At 48.9% G+C, this 17987-nt stretch overlaps 3 protein-coding genes across 3 annotated transcripts; all 3 read right to left on the bottom strand.

The window, feature by feature from the left end:
• Window positions 1-937: 937 nt before the first annotated feature.
• On the bottom strand, window positions 938-1270 carry LOC307096492 (T-cell leukemia/lymphoma protein 1A-like; the record flags this gene model as incomplete). The annotated part of the gene is made up of 1 exon (XM_079766159.1): window positions 938-1270. The coding sequence occupies one exon, from the start codon at window positions 1268-1270 to the stop codon at window positions 938-940; it is 333 nt and encodes a 110-aa protein (XP_079622285.1).
• Window positions 1271-9334: 8064 nt separating this feature from the next.
• LOC307096491 (T-cell leukemia/lymphoma protein 1A-like) lies at window positions 9335-14976 on the bottom strand (the record flags this gene model as incomplete). Its single annotated transcript, XM_079766158.1, has 2 exons — window positions 9335-9723; window positions 14937-14976. The coding sequence occupies 2 exons, from the start codon at window positions 14974-14976 to the stop codon at window positions 9335-9337; spliced, it is 429 nt and encodes a 142-aa protein (XP_079622284.1).
• A 2046-nt stretch (window positions 14977-17022) lies between these two features.
• Window positions 17023-17454, bottom strand: LOC307096490 (T-cell leukemia/lymphoma protein 1A-like; the record flags this gene model as incomplete). Its single annotated transcript, XM_079766157.1, has 1 exon — window positions 17023-17454. One exon carries the CDS (start codon window positions 17452-17454, stop codon window positions 17023-17025), a length of 432 nt encoding a protein of 143 aa, XP_079622283.1.
• Window positions 17455-17987: the final 533 nt, after the last annotated feature.

Genomic DNA, 17987 nt, shown 5'->3' with positions numbered 1-17987 from the left:
TGAAATTAATTTTTGCAGCTCCCCCCGATTTCCCCCTCCAGCCGCCTCTCTCCGGGGCAAGGGTAGATGGATTTTATGATCGCCGGGCTGATATTTTTCAGGCGTAAGGTCTTTTTCTCTCTCTTTTTAATATATTTTTGCTAGAGGCCCGGTGCACGGATTCGTGCACCCGTGGGGTCCCTCGGCCTGGCCTGCGGGATCGGGCGGAAACCGGCTCTCCGACATCCCCCGAGGGGTCCCGGATGGCGAGAGGGCGCAGGCCAGGCCGAGGGACCCCACCGGTGCACGATCGGGGCCGGGGAGGGACGCGGGAGGTTGGCCGGCCGGGGAGGGACCGCGGGAGGGCTCCAGGGCGTGTCCGGCCCGTCTCGCTCAGTCCCGATCGGCCGGACCCCAGCAGCAAGCTAACCTATCAATCGGAGCGCCTGCCCCCTGGTGGTCAGTGCACGTCATAGCGAGCGGTTGAGCGGCCTTAGCATATCATTAGCATATTTAGGACGCTTTGATTGGTTGAATAGACACCTGGATGACCGGACACTTAGCATATTAGGCATTTATTACATAGGATTGATTGCAGAGTGGCAGGGAGAGGGAGAGAGAGAGACAGAAACATCCACGAGGAGAGAGAATCATGGACCGGCTGCCTCCTGCACGCCCCCTGCTGGGGAGTGAGCCCTCAACCCGGGCCTGTGCCCTTGATTGAGAGTCAAAATGTGACCTCCTGGTTCATAGGTCCTCGCTCAACCACTGAGAAACACCAGCTTGGCTCAAATGCTTTTATTGATTTCAGAGAAAGAGAGAGAGAGAGAGGAAGAACACCAGAGCTGATAAAAAAAGGTGAACAGAACTATGCCCATCCCAACGGCTGGCCAGCAGGACTGCGAACTCGGGGACACAAGACCTGGGGGGACCCCCCCCCCGCCCCTCATCCCGGGTCCTATGGGTCTGACATCAGCTCCAGGATCATCTCCTCCACACCGTCCTCCAGGACGTGGTACACGACGCGCCAGGACCGGCCCAGCGAGTCGAGGTACTGGTCCCCGGGGTACAGCTCCCACTCCCACGGCATGACGCTGAAGGGCACTTGGTTGGAGAGCCCCCCATGCTGGCCGGGGTCCTCCTGGCGCAACTGGACCTGCACGACGCTTCCCGACTCCATGACGAGGGGCAGCCACGGGCGCTGGCCCTGGTCCTCGTACACGTGGGGCCCCCGGATCCGCAGGCAGGCCGGGTGCGAGGTGAGGTGGACGATGGACGGGAACTGGGCCATGGCGCCCCCGAGGTCCGAGGAAGCCACTTCTCAAGACCTCTCGTGTCTCTTCAGTCCTGGGATGGACAGACAGGGGATCCGGTCTCCGTACGCATTGGACCTCGACGTGGACTTTATGGTTTTGGCCTCTGTGTTGGTGCTTGCCTTTGGGTTATTTCGCAAACGTGAAAACTCAACGTTTCTCTCTCTTGTTTCTTTTAGCTTTAGATCTCTCCCTTTTTATTAAAAATATATTTTATTGATTTTTTTTTTTTTTACAGAGGGTTAGAGAGTTAGAAACACCGATGAGAGAGACACATCCATCAGCTGCCTCCTGCACGCCCCCCACTGGGGATGTGCCTGCAACCAAGGTACATGCCCTTGACCGGGAATCGAACCCGGGACCCTTCAGTCCGCAGGCCGACGCTCTATCCACTGAGCCACACCAGTTAGGGCTGCTAACCTCATTTCAATCCACAAAGTCCAACTTCCGCCCTCAGATCAGACTCTACCCCCATCCTTCCTCCTCCTCCTCCTCCTCCTCCTCCTCCTCCTCCCATCCATCCTTTTCTTACCTGTTCTTCTCGCTCTGAAGACAAAGCACGGTTCTCGCTCCTCCCACCTGTGACCTGGCTCTGCGTCCGTCTGTCACCTGCAGAAGACAGAAATTGGCCATGACATACATGTTCTTCGGAATCCAGGTACCAGGAATGTGCCCAGAAAACAAGGTTCCACACACTCACACCCCAGACACCGGTCCCCCTGAGACAGGAGCTGGTGGGAAAAAGAAAGAGGTTTATTCAGGTGCCTGCAACCCGAGACGACAGGGGACGCTCGCCCCAAGGCCCAGCTCCACCTCCCAGGACGGACAGAGACATTTATAAGGAGGCAGGGGCCGTCAGAACAGGGAGGGCAGGGGGCGGGACTTGAGAAGATCTCTATGTGTCGATCATCACAGGCCAATCTGATAAGGATCTCGAACGCGGTCAGGCGACCGTCCGGAGTGCGTCATCCCGGTCTTTGTCCTCCTGGTTCTGAGGTTGAAGGTCGGTCATCAGATATCTCCCAGAACGGGGCAGGTCAGAGTTCTCATCTCATGCAATTAGTATCCTGGGATTCTCATACAAACATGCTGTCTATTTGCACGTTTCCTATGAGCCAGAGTCTGCGTGTCCAGGAGCCATCTGAAAAGAAGGGTGGGGTGGGTTACAATTCCCCAATGTGACATGAATGCTGAGATGCTTCCTTCTCCCGCAATGCATTGCCACCCTTTAAAAATAATAAAATCTGCCCTAACCGGTGTGGCTCAGTGGATAGAGCGTTGGACTGCAGACTGCAGGGTCCCGGGTTCGATGCCGGTCAAGGGCATGTACCTTGGTTGCGGGCACGTCCCCGGTAGGGGGCGTGCAGGAGGCAGCTGATCGATGTTTCTAGCTCTCTGTCCCTCTCTCTTCTTCTCTGTAAAAAATCAAAAAAATATATATTTTAAAAAATAAAAAATAAAAATAAATAATAATTGGGGGGCGGGGGGAAAAAAAAGAAGAAAAAAATAAAAAATAAAAATAAAAATAATAAAATCGCCCACTGCATGGGAGAACGTATTTGCCCATGCTGTTTCAGATAAGGGCTTAATCTCCAAAATGTACAGGGAACTCATACAACTTAACAAGAGGGAGATAAGCAATCCAATCAAAAAAGGGCAAAGGGCCCGGACCGGTGTGGCTCAGTGGATAGAGCGTCGGCCTGCGGACTGAGGGGTCCCGGGTTCGATTCCGGTCAAGGGCATGCACCTGGGTTGCGGGCACATCCCCAGGTGGGGGGCGTGCAGGAGGCAACTGATGGATGTTTCTCTCTCATCGATGTTTCTGACTCTCTATCCCTCTCCCTTCCTCTCTGTAAAAAAATCAATAAAATATATATATATTTTTAAAATGGTGCAAAAGACCTACATAGACACTTTTTGAAAGAAGACAGAAGGAAGGCCGAGAGACACATGAAAACATGCTCAAAGTCACTCATCATCCGAGAGATGAAAATCAACACAACAATGAAGTACCGTCTCACACCTGTCAGAATGGCTATCATCAACAAATCAGCAAACGACAAGTGTTGGCGAGGATGCGGAGAAAAAGGAACCCTCGTTCACTGCTGGTGGGAATGCAGACGGGGGCAGCCACTGTGGAGAACAGGATGGAGTTTCCTCAAAAAACTGAACATGGAACTCCCATTTGACCCAGTAATCCCACTCCTAGGAATAAATCCCAAGAAACTGGGAATACCCATCAGAAAGGATATATGCACCCCTATGTTCATAGCAGCACCATTCACCATAGCTGAGATTTGGACACAGCCCAGGTGCCCGTCAGCAGACGAGTGGATAAGAAAACTGTGGTACATCTACACAATGGAATACTACGCAGCTGTCAAAAAGGAAGGAATTCTTACCATTAGCAGCAGCATGGATAGAACTGGAGAGCATTATGCTGAGTGAAATAAGCCAGTCAGAGAAAGATAAATACCACATGACCTCACTCATTTGTGGAAAATAAAAAACATTATAAACTGATGAACAAAAAAGATAGATACAGAGGCAGGAAAGCATCCAACAGACTGTCAGATGACAGCGGGGAGGTTAGGGAGAGGTGGGGGAGATAAGAGATCCACCGAAGGACGTGTATGCATGCATAGAAGCATCACCAATGGACGCAAAACTCTGGGGGGTGAGGGCATGGATGGGAGTGGGGTGGGGGGTGAGCCATTGTAAGACAGGTCCACGTATAATTCCTTAATTAAAAAAATTGAAAGAATAAAACAATAAAAATAAATTAAAAATTGCTTAGCACAATGACTGACTCATAAAAAAAAACATGGTACATCTACACAATGGAATACTATGCAGCTGTCAAAAAGGAAAACTTTTATCATATGCAACAGCCTGGATGGAGCTGGACAGCATTATACTAAGCGAAATAAGCCAGACGGAGAAAGAAAAATACCACATGACCTCCCTCATTTGTGGAAAATAAAAAACATGATAAACTGATGAACAAAAAGATAGATTCAGAGGCAGTAAAGCATCCAACAGACTGTCAGATTACAGCGGGGAGGTTAGGGAGAGGTGGGGGAGATAAGAGATCCACGGAAGGACGTGTATGCATGCCTATGAGCATCACCAATGGACGCAAAACTCTGGGGTGTGAGGGCATGGATGGGAGTGGGGTGGGGGGTGAGCACTGGTTAGATATGTACACGTATAATGCCTTAATTTAAAAAATTGAAAGAATAAAACAATAAAAATAAATTAAAAATTGCTTAGCACCATGACGGACACATTAAAAAAAACTGTGGTACATCTACACAAGGGAATACTACGCAGCTGTCAAAAGGAAGGAATTCTTACCATTTGCAACAGCATGAATGGACCTGGAGAGCATCATGCTGAGTGAAATAATCCAGTCAGAGAAAGATAAAATACCACATGACCTCACTCATTTGTGGAAAATAAAATACAGTATAAACTGATGAACAAAAAAGATAGATACAGAGGCAGGAAAGCATCCAACAGACCGTCAGATGACAGCGGGGAGGTTAGGGAGAGGTGGGGGAGATAAGAGATCCACCAAAGGACGTGTATGCATGCATATGAGCATCACCAATGGACGCAAAACTCTGGGGTGTGAGGGCATGGATGGAAGTGGGGTGGGGGGTTAGCACTGGTTAGATATGTACACATATAATTCCTTAATTAAAAAATTGAAAGAATAAAACAATAAAAATAAATTAAAAATTGCTTAGCACAATGACTGACTCATAAAAAAAAAACTATGGTACATCTACACAATGGAATACTATGCAGCTGTCAAAAAGGAAAAACTTTTATCATATGCAACAGCCTGTATGGAGCTGGACAGCATTATACTAAGCGAAATAAGCCAGTCGGAGAAAGAAAAATACCACATGACCTCACTCATTTGTGGATAATAAAAAACATTATAAACTAATAAACAAAAAGATAGATACAGAGGCAGTAAAGCATCCAACAGACTGTCAGATGACATCGGGAAGGGTAGGGAGAGGTGGGGGAGATAAGAGATCCACCGAAGGACGTGTATGCATGCCTATGAGCATCACCAATGGACGCAAATCTCTGGGGGGTGAGGGCATGGATGAGAGTGGGGTGGGGGGGGAGCCATGGTAAGATACGTACACATATAATGCCTTAATTGAAAAAAATTGAAAAAATAAAACTATAAAAATAAATTAAAAATTGCTTAGCACAATGACGGACACATAAAAAAACTGTGGTACATCTACACAATGGAATACTACGCAGCTATAAAAAAGGAAGAACTCTTAGTATTTGCACCAGCATGGATGGACCTGGAGAGCATCATGCTGAGTGAAATGAGCCAGTCAGAGAAAGATAAATACGACATGATCTCACTCATTTATGGATAATAAAAAACATTATAAACTGATGAACAAAAAGATAGATACAGAGGCAGTAAAGCATCCAACAGACTGTCCGATGACAGCGGGGAGGTTAGGGAGAGGTGGGGGAGATAAGAGATCCACCAAAGGACGTGTATGCATGCATAGAAGCATCACCAATGGACGCAAAGTTCTGAGGGGTGAGGGCATGGATGGGAGTGGGGTGGGGGGGAGAATGGTAAGATACGTACACATATAATGCCTTACTTAAAAAAAATTGAAAAAATAAAACTATAAAAATAAATTAAAAATTGCTTAGCACCATGACGGACACATAAAAAAAACCATGGTACATCTACACAATGGAATACTACGCAGCTGTCAAAAAGGAAGGAATTCCTACCATTTGCACCAGCATGCATGGAACTGGACAGCATTATGCTGAGAAATATAAGCCAGTCGGAGAAAGATAAAGTCCACATGTCCTCACTCATATGTGGGATATAATGATCAACATGATTTCATGAAAAAAAAAAATTAGATCCAGAGACAAAAAAGTAGGGAATGGCGGGGGGGGGGGGGGCGTGGTTAGAGAACAACAAAGGATTTGTGTGCATGCCTGTTAGCATAACCCATGGACACAGACACTGGGACGGTGGGGTTTTGTCCCGGGTGCGAATGGCTGGGCGGGGAGGGGTCTTTGGGGTTAAAAAAGGAGACATATGTGAAACTTTAGACAATAAATTTACAACAGAAACTGTAAAAAAAATAGTCATAAAATGGCCTCCCCCATATTCATACGTCTTAGGCCATCAATGGGGTCCTCATCTACTCGTGAAATATGGACCCGTGACCTTGAATTTCGACTCTAACTGCCCTCCCCTGATGTCGTCCACAACCCATCCTCGGGACGCTCTGTCTTCCTCTCTTCGTGGAAATGAGAGTTTAGCTTGTACGTCGACCCCCTTCCTGGAGAGAGAGGAGGGAGGAGGCTCTGGGTCCGAAGACGTGAAGGACGTCTCCCTGCCGGGCGGGTGTGAGGTTGGGTTTGAGCATCGACCTAGGAACCAGGAGGACAGGGTTCGATCCCCTGTTAGGGCACGGTCACGGGTGTAGGGTGCGGGCTCCATCCTCTCGTTGCAGGAGGTCACGGCTCCGTGAGTCTCCCCATTGGTATTTCTCTCCCTCTCTCGCTCCTGTTTCCTCTTTGAAATCCATAAATAAAAATGTTCTTTTTTTAAAAAAGTGAAATAATGAAAGATTAGCCACCTGGGATATCTGGAAAGAGGTATAAATATATATATTTTAAATATATTTTATTGATTTTTTACAGAGAGGAAGGGAGAGGGATAGAGAGTCAGAAACATCGATGAGAGGGAAACATCCATCAGCTGCCTCCTGAACGCCCCCACCTGGGGATGAGCCCGCAACCAAGGTCCATGCCCTTGACCGGAATCGAACCCGGGACCCTTCATTCCGCAGGCTGACGCTCTATCCACTGAGCCATAACGGTCAGGGCGAAAGAGGTTTATTTTATAGGAAAACGGACATGGGGGTTTTGGTGAGACAATATGAAAAATCTGCCTATCGACGCATCTGCCCCCTGGTGGTCAGTGCACGTCATAGCAAGGGATTCAGCGGCCTTAGCATATCATTAGCATATTGCGCTTTGATTGGTTGAATGGCCGACCGGTCGAACGGACATACACGGGGCATAGCAGGATTCTATTATGTAGGATCGGGGTTGGCCACCATATTAATCAATGATACGTACAGAATGACCAGCTATCATCCGTGGATTTGTTCTGGATTCTGAGAAACCATCGGTGAGTAACTTTCAGGGGGTTCACGTGGGAAATTTTCACATGTTCCAGACAATACAAGGTACACAGAATTTACTAAATAGGAAAAGTAGATATTATTGAGGTTTTTTAGGAAAGGAATTCATAGAGCAGAACGGGCCACATGATCTTCCTTGGGTAAAAATATATTTATAGGTCATGACCCATTTGAGAAACATCCATATTAGGTTGTTACTAATGGGATTCTCTGGGTGGTAAAAATAGGATGGTTTTATTCCTATATTTTTCAGAATGATTTTATTGATTTGAGAGAGAGAGAGAGAGAGAGAGATCAATGTGAGAGAGAAACATCATTTGTTTGCCTCTCACATAGACCCCCAGACCAGAGATCAGACCAACACAGTGGGCGTGTACCCTGACGGGGAATTCGATCAGCGACCTTTCGGCTCCTTAGATGATGCTCAACCAGCACGGCCACATGGCCCAGGGTTCTGAGTTCCTTAAATGTTCTGTGTTCCTTAAATTCCGTGCATGTCTATTGCTTCATTAATAATAAACGGCGGTGATCTTTTGAACCACTGAACAGCGTTAACAGAAACCAATCAACGCTGATACCCCGTGTCATGGGGTCTGCCCCGGTGACAGGCGGCCGATGGAATGTATTTGCATGTCTGATTCACGTTCTCCTCGCCGAACTCTCCAAAAAAATAAAAAATAAAAAAATGCACTCAAAACCACCACCACCCTCCCCCCATAAATGGACTTTCTTGCTCTGAGACCTCAGATTCTGCTTCAGGTCGACGCCCTGAATTGAATTCTAGCATCAACTTTTACATGCTGTGTTTCGTATTCTTTTTCTTTCTTTCTTTTTCTTTCTTTTTTTTTTGCACATTAGGCTTTTATTATATAGGACTAGAGGCCCGGTGCATGAAATTCATGCACTCAGGGGAAGGGGGTCGCTCAGCCCGGATTGCGAGAGGGCGCAGGCCAGGCCGAGGGACCCCACTGGTGCACGATCGGGGCCGGGGAGGGACGCGGGAGGTTGGCCAGCCGGGGAGGGACCGCGGGAGGGCTCCAGGGCGTGTCCGGCCCGTCTCGCTCAGTCCCGATCGGCCGGACCCCAGCAGCAAACTAACCTACTGGTCATATCGACTGCCCCCTGGTGGTCAGTGCACGTCATAGCGACTGGTCAACCGGTCAACTGTCTGCCCCCTGGTGGTCAGTGCCTGTCATGGTGAGCGTTTGAGCGGCCTTTGCATATCATTAGCATATGACGCTTTGATGGGTTGACCGGACAACCAGACGACCAGACACTTAGCATATTAGGCTTTTATTCTATAGGATGATCGGAGTAAAACTACTGAGTCTTAGGACACGAGTATGAGTAGTTTTAAGAGATAAAATGAGTTTTCCCAGGTGGGGGTATCCGTTTCATTCCCTCCAGCACTAGGAGATTCTCAAATGTCTCCATGTTTGCTAATATTTTCTTTCACGTCATCCTTTTTTATTTCTTTTTTTGCGATTCTGTTTGGTTGTGCCCTGGTACTGAGGTGCACTCTTGCACCGTGTTCGAGAGCACGATGCATCCACGGAAAGGCCGCTGAACCCTGGACCCAATCGTCAGCAAACACTTGGACATCCCTTCTCCACGTCAGCCACGCGTGCAGACACGTGTTGGACAACCCGACGGAGAGCACGGCTCAAGTCCCTTCAGCGCCCGACAGCCCCGTGTTTGAAACCACCAGGAATTCACAGAAAATCAGCACAAACACACCCATGACGCCCTTGCAGGATAGCCAGCATGGGGGGGCTCCCAGAGACAGGAACCGGGGGAGGGGGGCCATCCCGTGGCCTACGGGCCTGGCATCAGCTCCAGGAGCATCTCCTCCACGCCGTCCACCCCGACGTGGCTCACGATGCCCCAGAACTGGCCCATGGAGTCGAGGTACCGGCCGCCGGGGTGCAGCTCCCACACCCACGGCATGCTGGTCGCGGGCAGCGGGCTGGCGAGGACGATGTGCCCGGGGGCGATGTCCTCCTGGCGCAGCCGGACCCGCAGGAGAGCCCCCGTGTCCGTGACGAGGGGCAGCCAGGTGCGCCCGTCCGGGTCCTCGTACACGGAGGGCCCACGGATGCTCAGGCGCTCCGGGTGCGAGAGGATGGCCATCGCCGAGGGGACCTGGGCCATGGCCCCTCCGAGGTCCACGGAGCCGCGTGTCCGGGCCTCTCGTCTCTTCGGTCCTGGGATGGACAGACAGACAGGGGGTCGGGTCTCCAGGGGCATTGGACCTCGACGTGGACTTTATGGTTTTGACGGCCGTGTTGGTGGTCGCCTTTGGGTTATTTTGACAAATCTCAGAAGCTCAACCGCTCTTTCTTCTCTTTCCTTTGTTTTTGCTTTGCCCCTCTCACTTCTCCCTTAGAGAACACAATAGCTTTGTGTCTCTCTTATAGAACGGAATGCACACAACCTACGTAAAGGAAAATATGGCCCTGACCGGCGTGGCTCAGTGGATAGAGCATCGGCCTGCGGACTCAAGGGTCCCGGGTTCGATTCAGGTCAAGGGCATGGACCTTGGTTGTGGGCACATCCCCAGTAGGGGGCGTGCAGGAGGCAGCTGATGGATGTTTCTCTCTCATCGATGTTTCTAACTCTCTATCCCCCTCCCTTCCTCTCTGTAAAAAATCAATAAAATATATTTAAAAAATAAATAAATAAAAAATAAAATAAAATAAAATATAATTATATATGACTTTTTTTAAGGCAGCTGATGGATGTTTCTCTCTCTTCGATGTTTCTGACTCTCTCTCCCTCTCCCTTCCTCTCTGTAAAAAAATCAATCAAATATATTTTTAAAAAATAAAATATAATTAAATATGACTTTTTTTAAGACTACATGATATTATAGAATTTTTAAAATATATTTTATTGAAGGTTGACATACAATATTAGGTTAGTTTCAGGGGTACACCCCTTGGATTAGACATTGTATAACTTAGTGATCCTCCAATAAATCTCACACCCATCTGACACCAGACACAGTTATTCCAATATTATTGACTCTATTCCCTATGCTATACTTTAAGGTGCCATGATGATTCTTTCTTTCCTTAAAATTAAATCGTTATGGTTGAATCAGCTTTTCTCTCTGTCCCGAAACCACCTCCTTCTCTCTGATCAGCTCAGATGGAACTCACGACCGTTTGAACAACCCACCCCCATGCACATAACGTGGGGAGACGTGGGCTTTACCTTGAAGACCGGGCACAAGAAGAAATCTATCGTCAGCAGCCGGGTGGTCTCCTCCACAGACGTCTCGCTCGTCAGGTGCTGGTGAGAGAGGCAGGACCAGGATATTCAGGGACAGACAGACACCGGTGGTACCTGATCGGACCAACAGGACGCAGAGGGACAGGAGAGAATGCCAGAGGGATTCCTGAGGTCGTAGAATCTCTCCCTTCCCCCACCCTCAGCCTGGGTCCTGGGAAGAGCTGTATGGTTTTGCTGCTAAACTCATTGCTTTTTTATAAAATATATTTTATTGATTTTTTTACAGAGAGGAAGGGAGAGGGAGAGAGAGTCAGAAACATCGATGAGAGAGGGAAACACCGATCAGCTGCCTCCTGCACGCCACCACCTGGGAATGTGCCCGCAATCAAGGTACATGCCCTTGACCGGAATCGAACCCGGGACCCTTCAGTCTGCAGGCCGACGCTCTATCCACTGAGCCAAACCCATTAGAGCTGCTAACCTCACTTCAATCCACAAAGTCCAACTTCCTCCCTCATCTCAGACTCTACCCCCATCCTTCCTCCTCCTCCTCCTCCTCCTCCTCCTCCTCCTCCTCCTCCTCCTCCTCCTCCCATCCATCCTTTTCTTACCTGTTCTTCTCGCTCTGAAGACAAAGCACGGTTCTCAGCTCCTCCCACCTGTGACCTGGCTCTGCGTCCGTCTGTCACCTGCAGAAGACAGAAATTGGCCATGACATACATGTTCTTCGGAATCCAGGGACCAGGAATGTGCCCAGAAAACAAGGTTCCACACACTCACACCCCAGACACCCGTCCCCCTGAGGCAGGTGCTGGAAGAAAAGGAAAGAGGTTTATTCAGGTGCCTGCAACCCGAGACGACGGGGGACGCTCGCCCCAAGGCCCAGCTCCACCTCTCAGGACGGACAGAGACATTTATAAGGAGGCAGGGGCCGTCAGAACAGGGAGGTCAGGGGGCGCGGCTGGAAAAGGTCTCTACGTGTCGATATAATCACGGGCCAATCTGATAAGGATCTCGAACGCTGTCAGGCGACCGTCCGGAGTGCGTCATCCCGGTCTTTGTCCTCCTGGTTCTGAGGTTGAAGGTCGGTCATCAGATATCTCCCAGACCGGGGAAGGTCCGAGTTCACATCTCCTGCAGTTAGTATCCTGGGATTCTCATACAAACACGCTGTCTATCTGCACGTTTCCTATGAGCCAGAGTCGGCGTGTCCAGGAGCCATCTGAAAAGAAGGGTGGGGTGGGTTATAATTCCCCCGTGTGACATGAATGCTGAGATGCTTCCTATTCCCACAATGCATTCCCACCCTTTAAAAATAATAAAATCTGCCCTAACCGGTGTGGCTCAGTGGATAGAGCGTCGGCCTGCGGACTGAAGGGTCCTGGGTTCGATTCCGGTCAAGGGCATGGACCTTGGTTGCGGGCATATCCCAGGTGGGGGGTGTGCAGGAGGCAGCTGATCGATGTTTCTAGCTCTCTGTCCCTCTCTCTTCCTCTCTGTAAAAAATCAATAAAATATATATTTAAATAAATAAATAAATAAATAAATAAGTGGGGGGCGGGGAAAAAAAAAGAAGAAAAAAAGAAAATAAATAAAAATAATAAAATCGCCCACTGCATAGGAGAACGTATTTGCCAATGCTGATTCAGATAAGGGTTTAATCTCCAAAATGTACAGGGAACTCATACAACTTAACAAGAGGGAGATAAGCAATCCAATCAAAAAATGGGCACAGGGCCCTGGCCGGTGTGGCTCAGTGGATAGAGCATAGCGCTGTGGACTGAGGGGTCCCGGGTTCAATTCCGGTCAAGGGCGTGTACCCTGGTTGCGGGCACATCCCCGGGTGGGGGGCGTGCAGGAGGCAGCTGATGGATGTTTCTCTCTCATCGATGTTTCTCACTCTCTATCCCTCTCTCTTCCTCTCTGTGAAAAATCAATAAAAATATATTTTAAAAAATAAAAATAAAAATAAATAAATAATTAAAAAATCAATAAAATATATATATTTTTAAAAATGGGCAATAGACCTACATAGGTATTTTTCGAAAGAAGACAGAAGGAAGGCCGAGAGACACATGAAAACACGCTCAAAGTCACTCATCATCCGAGAGATGCAAATCAAGACGACAATGTGGTACCATCTCACACCTGTCAGAATGGCTATCATCAACAAATCAGCAAACGACAAGGGCTGGCGAGGATGCGGAGAAAAAGGAACCCTCGTGCACGGCGGGTGGGAATGCAGACGGGGGCAGCCGCTGTGGAGAACAGTATGGAGTTTCCTCAAAAAACTGAAAATGGAACTCCCATTGGACCCAGTGACCCCACTTCCAGGAATATATTCCAAGAAACCAGAAACACCCATCAGAAAGGATATATGCACCCCTATGTTCATAGCAGCACCATTCACCACAGCTAAGATTTGGACACAGCCCAGGTGCCCATCAGCAGACGAGTGGATCAGAAAACTGTGGTACATCTACACAACGGAATACTATGCAGCTGTCAAAAAGGAAGGAATTCTTACCATTTGCACCAGCATGGGTGGACCTGGAGAGCGTCATGCTGAGCGAAATAAGCCAGTCGGAGAAAGATAAATACCACATGACCTCACTCATTTGTGGAAAATTAAAAACATTATAAACTGATGAACAAAAAAGATAGATACAGAGACAGTAAAGCATCCAACAGACTGTCAGGTGACAGCGGGGTGGTTAGGGAGAGGTGGGGGAGATAAGAGATCCACCGAAGGAGGTGTATGCATGCCTATGAGCATCACCAATAGACGCAAAACTCTGGGGGGGTGAGGGCATGGATGGGAGTGGGGTGGGGGGTTAGCACTGGTTAGATATGTACACGTATAATTCCTTAATTAAAAAAATTGAAAGAATAAAACAATAAAAATAAATTAAAAATTGCTTAGCACCATGACGGACACATAAAAAAAACAAACCATGGTACATCTACACAATGGAATACTACGCAGCTGTGAAAAAGGAAGGAATTCCTACCATTTGCACCAGCATGCATGGAACTGGACAGCATTATGCTGAGAAATATAAGCCAGTCGGAGAAAGATAAAAACCACATGTCCTCACTCATATGTGGGATAGAATGATCAACATGATTTCATGAAAAAAAAAATTAGATCCAGAGACAAAAAGCAGGGGAATGGGGGAGGGGGGGTTAAGAGAACAACCAAAGCATTTGTGTGCATGCCTGTTAGCATAACCCATGGACACAGACACGGGATGGTGTGGTTTTGTCCCGGGTGCGAATGGCTGGGCGGGGAGGGGTCTTTGGGGAGAAAAAAGGAGACATATGTACAACTTCAGACAATAAATTTACAAAAAGAAACTGTAAAAAACGAATCATAAAATAGCCTCCCCAATATTCATACGTTGTAGGCCATCAATGGGGTCCTCATCTACTCGTGAAATATGGACCCGGTTCCTGGAGTTTCGACTCTAATTTCCTTCCATGGATGTTGTCCACAACCCATCCACGGGACGCTCTGTCTTCCTCTCTTCATGGAAATGAGAGTTTAGCTTGTACGTCGACCCCCTTCCTGGAGAGAGAGGAGGGAGGAGGCTCTGGGTCCGAAGACGTGAAGGACGTCTCCCCGCCGGGCGGGTGTGAGGTTGGGTTTGAGCATCGACCTAGGAACCAGGAGGACAGGGTTCGATCCCCTGTTAGGGCACGGTCACGGGTGTAGGGTGCGGGCTCCATCCTCTCGTTGCAGGAGGTCACGGCTCCGTGAGTCTCCCCATTAATATTTCTCTCCCTCTCTCCCTCCTGTTTCCACTCTGAAATCCATAAATAAAAATGTTCTTTTTTTAAAAAAGTGAAATAATGAAAGATTAGCCCCCAGGCATATCTGGAAAGAGGTATAAATATATATATTTTAAATATATTTTATTGATTTTTTACAGAGAGGAAGGGAGAGGGACAGAGAGTTAGAAACATCGATGAGAGAGAAACATCGATCAGCTGCCTCCTGCACGCCCCCTCCTGGGGATGTGCCCGCCACCAAGGTACGTGCCCTTGACCGGAATCGAACCCGGGACCCTTCAGTCCGCAGGCCGACGCTCTATCCACTGAGCCACAATGTTCAGGGCGAAAGAGGTTTATTTTATAGGAAAACGGACATGGGGGTTTTGGTGAGACAATATGAAAAACCTACCTATCGACGCATCTGCCCCCTGGTGGTCAGTGCACGTCATCGCAAGCGGTTCAGCGGCCTTAGCATATCATTAGCATATTGCGCTTTGATTGGTTGAACGGCCGACCGGTCGAACGGACACACAGGGGGCATAGCAGGATTCTATTATGTAGGATCGGGGTTGGCCACCATATTAAACAATGTTACGTACAGAATGACCAGCTATCATCCGTGGATTTGTTCTGGATTCTGAGAAACCAACGGTGAGTAACTTTTAGGGAGTTCACGTGGGGAAATTTTCACATGTTCCCGACAATACAAGGTACATAGAATTTACTAAATAGGAAAAGTAGATATTATTGAACATTTTTAAGGAAAGGAATTCATAGAGCAGAATGGGCCACATGATCTTCCTTTGGTAAAAATATATTTATAGGTGATGACACATTTGATTAACATCCAGATTAGGTTGTTACTCATGGGATTCTCTGGGTGGTAAAAATAGGATGGTTTTATTCCTATATTTTTCAGAATGATTTTATCGATTTGAAAACGAGAGAGAGAGAGACAGAGAGAGAGAGAGAGAGAGATCAATGTGAGAGAGAAACATCATTTGTTTGCCTCTCACATAGACCCCGGACCAGAGATCAAACCAACAGCGTGGGCGTGTACCCTGACGGGGAATTCGAACAGCGACCTTTCGGCTCCTTAGATGATGCTCAACCAGCACGGCCACATGGGCCAGGGTCCTGAGTTCCTTAAATGTTCTGTGTTCCTTAAATTCCATGCATGTCTATTGCTTCATTAAGAATAAACGGTGGTGATCTTTTGAACCATTGAACAGCGTTAACAGAAACCAACCAACGCTGATACCCAGTGTCATGGGTTCTGCCCCAGGTGACAGGCGGCCGATGGAATGCATTTGCATGTCTGATTCACGTTCCCTTTGTCGAACTCTCCAAAAAAATAAAAATAAAAAAATGCCCTCAAAACCACCACCACCCTCCCCCCATAAATGGACTTTCTTGCTCTGAGACCTCAGATTCTGCTTCAGGTCGACGCCCTGAATTGAATTTTAGCATCAACGTTTACATGCTGGGTTTCTTTTATCTTTTTCTTTCTTTCTTTCTTTTTTGCATATTAGGCTTTTGTTATATAGGATTAGAGGCCCGGTGCATGAAATTCGTGTACTCGGGGGGAGGGTGTTGCTCAGCCCTGATTGCGAGAGGGTGCAGGCCAGGTGGAGGGACCCCACCGGTGCAGGATCGGGGCCGGGGAGGGACGCGGGAGGTTGGCCAGCCGGGGAGGGACCGTGGGAGGGCTCCAGGGCGTGTCCGGCCCGTCTCGCTCAGTCCCAATCGGCAGGACCCCAGCAGCAAGCTAACCTACCAGTCGGAGCGTCTGCCCCCTGGTGGTCAGTGCACATCATAGCGACTGGTCGACCGGTCGACTGTCTGCCCCCTGGTGGTCAGTGCCTGTCATGGCGAGCGTTTGAGCAGCCTTCGCATATCATTAGCATATTACGCTTTGATGGGTTGACCCGACCACCAGACAACCAGACACTTAGCATATTAGGTTTTATTCTATAGGATGATCGGAGTAAAACTACTGAGTCTTAGGACACGAGTATGAGTCGCTTTAAGAGATGACGTGAGTTTTCCCAGGTGGTGGTATCCGTTTTATTCCCTCCGGCCGTAGGAGATTCTCAAATGTCTCCATGTTTGCTAATATTTTATATCGCTTCATCCTTTTTTATTTCTTTTTTTTTTTTTTGCGATTCTGTTGGGTTGTGCCCTGGTATTGGGGTGCACTCTTGCACCGTGTTCGAAAGCCAATGCATCCACGGAAAGGCCTCTGAACCCTGGACCCAATCGTCAGCAAACACTTGGACATCCCTTCTCCACATCAGCCACGCGTGCAGACACGTGTTGGACAACCCGGCGGAGAGCACGGCTCAAGTCCCTTCAGCGCCCGACAGCCCCGTGTTTGAAACCACCAGGAATTCACAGAAAATCAGCACAGACACCCCCATGCCCTCCTTGTAGGATAGCCAGCAATGGGGGGGCTCCCAGAGACAGGAACCAGGGGAGGGGGGCCATCCCGTGGCCTATGGGCCTGGCATCAGCTCCAGGACCATCTCCTCCACGCCGTCCACCCCGACGTGGCTCACGATGCCCCAGATCTGGCCCATGGAGTCGAGGTACCGGCCGCCGGGGTGCAGCTCCCACACCCACGGCATGCTGGCCGCGGGCAGCGGGCTGGCGAGGACGATGTGCCCGGGGGCGATGTCCTCCTGGCGCAGCAGGACCCGCAGGAGACGCCCCGTGTCCGTGACGAGGGGCAGCCACGTACGCCCGTCCTGGTCCTCGTACACGGAGGGCCCACGGATACTCAGGCGCTCCGGGTGCGAGAGGATGGCCATCGCCGAGGGGACCTGGGCCATGGCCCCGCCGAGGTCCACGGAGCCGCGTGTCCGGGCCTCTCGTCTCTTCGGTCCTGGGATGGACAGACAGACAGGGGGTCGGGTCTCCAGGGGCATTGGGCCTCGACGTGGACTTTATGGTTTTGACGGCCGTGTTGGGGGTCGCCTTTGGTTTTGTTTTGACAAATCTCAGAAGCTCAACTGCTCTTTCTTCTCTTTCCTTTGGTTTTGCTTTCCCCTCTCACTTCTCCCTTAGAGAACACAACAGCTTTGTGTCTCTCTTATAGAACAGAATGCACACAACCTACATAAAGGAAAATATGACCCTAACCGGCGTGGCTCAGTGGATAGAGCGTCGGCCTGCGAACTCAAGGGTCCCGGGTTCGATGCCGGTCAAGGGCATGTGACTTGGTTGAGGGCGCATTCCCGGTGGGGGGCGTGCAGGAGGCAGCTGATGGATGTTTCTCTCTCATCGATGTTTCTGACTCTCTCTCCCTCTCCCTTCCTCTCTGTAAAGAAATCAATCAAATATATTTTTAAAAAATAAAATATAATTAAATATGACTTTTTTTTAAGGCAGCTGATGGATGTTTCCCTCTTCAATGTTTCTGACTCTCTATCCCTCTCCCTTCCTCTCTGTAAAAAATCAA

The sequence above is a fragment of the Cnephaeus nilssonii genome (assembly GCF_951640355.1).
Source record: "Cnephaeus nilssonii genome assembly, chromosome: Y".
Lineage (NCBI taxonomy): Eukaryota > Metazoa > Chordata > Mammalia > Chiroptera > Vespertilionidae > Cnephaeus > Cnephaeus nilssonii.
This window is presented reverse-complemented; position numbering and strand designations above follow the sequence as displayed.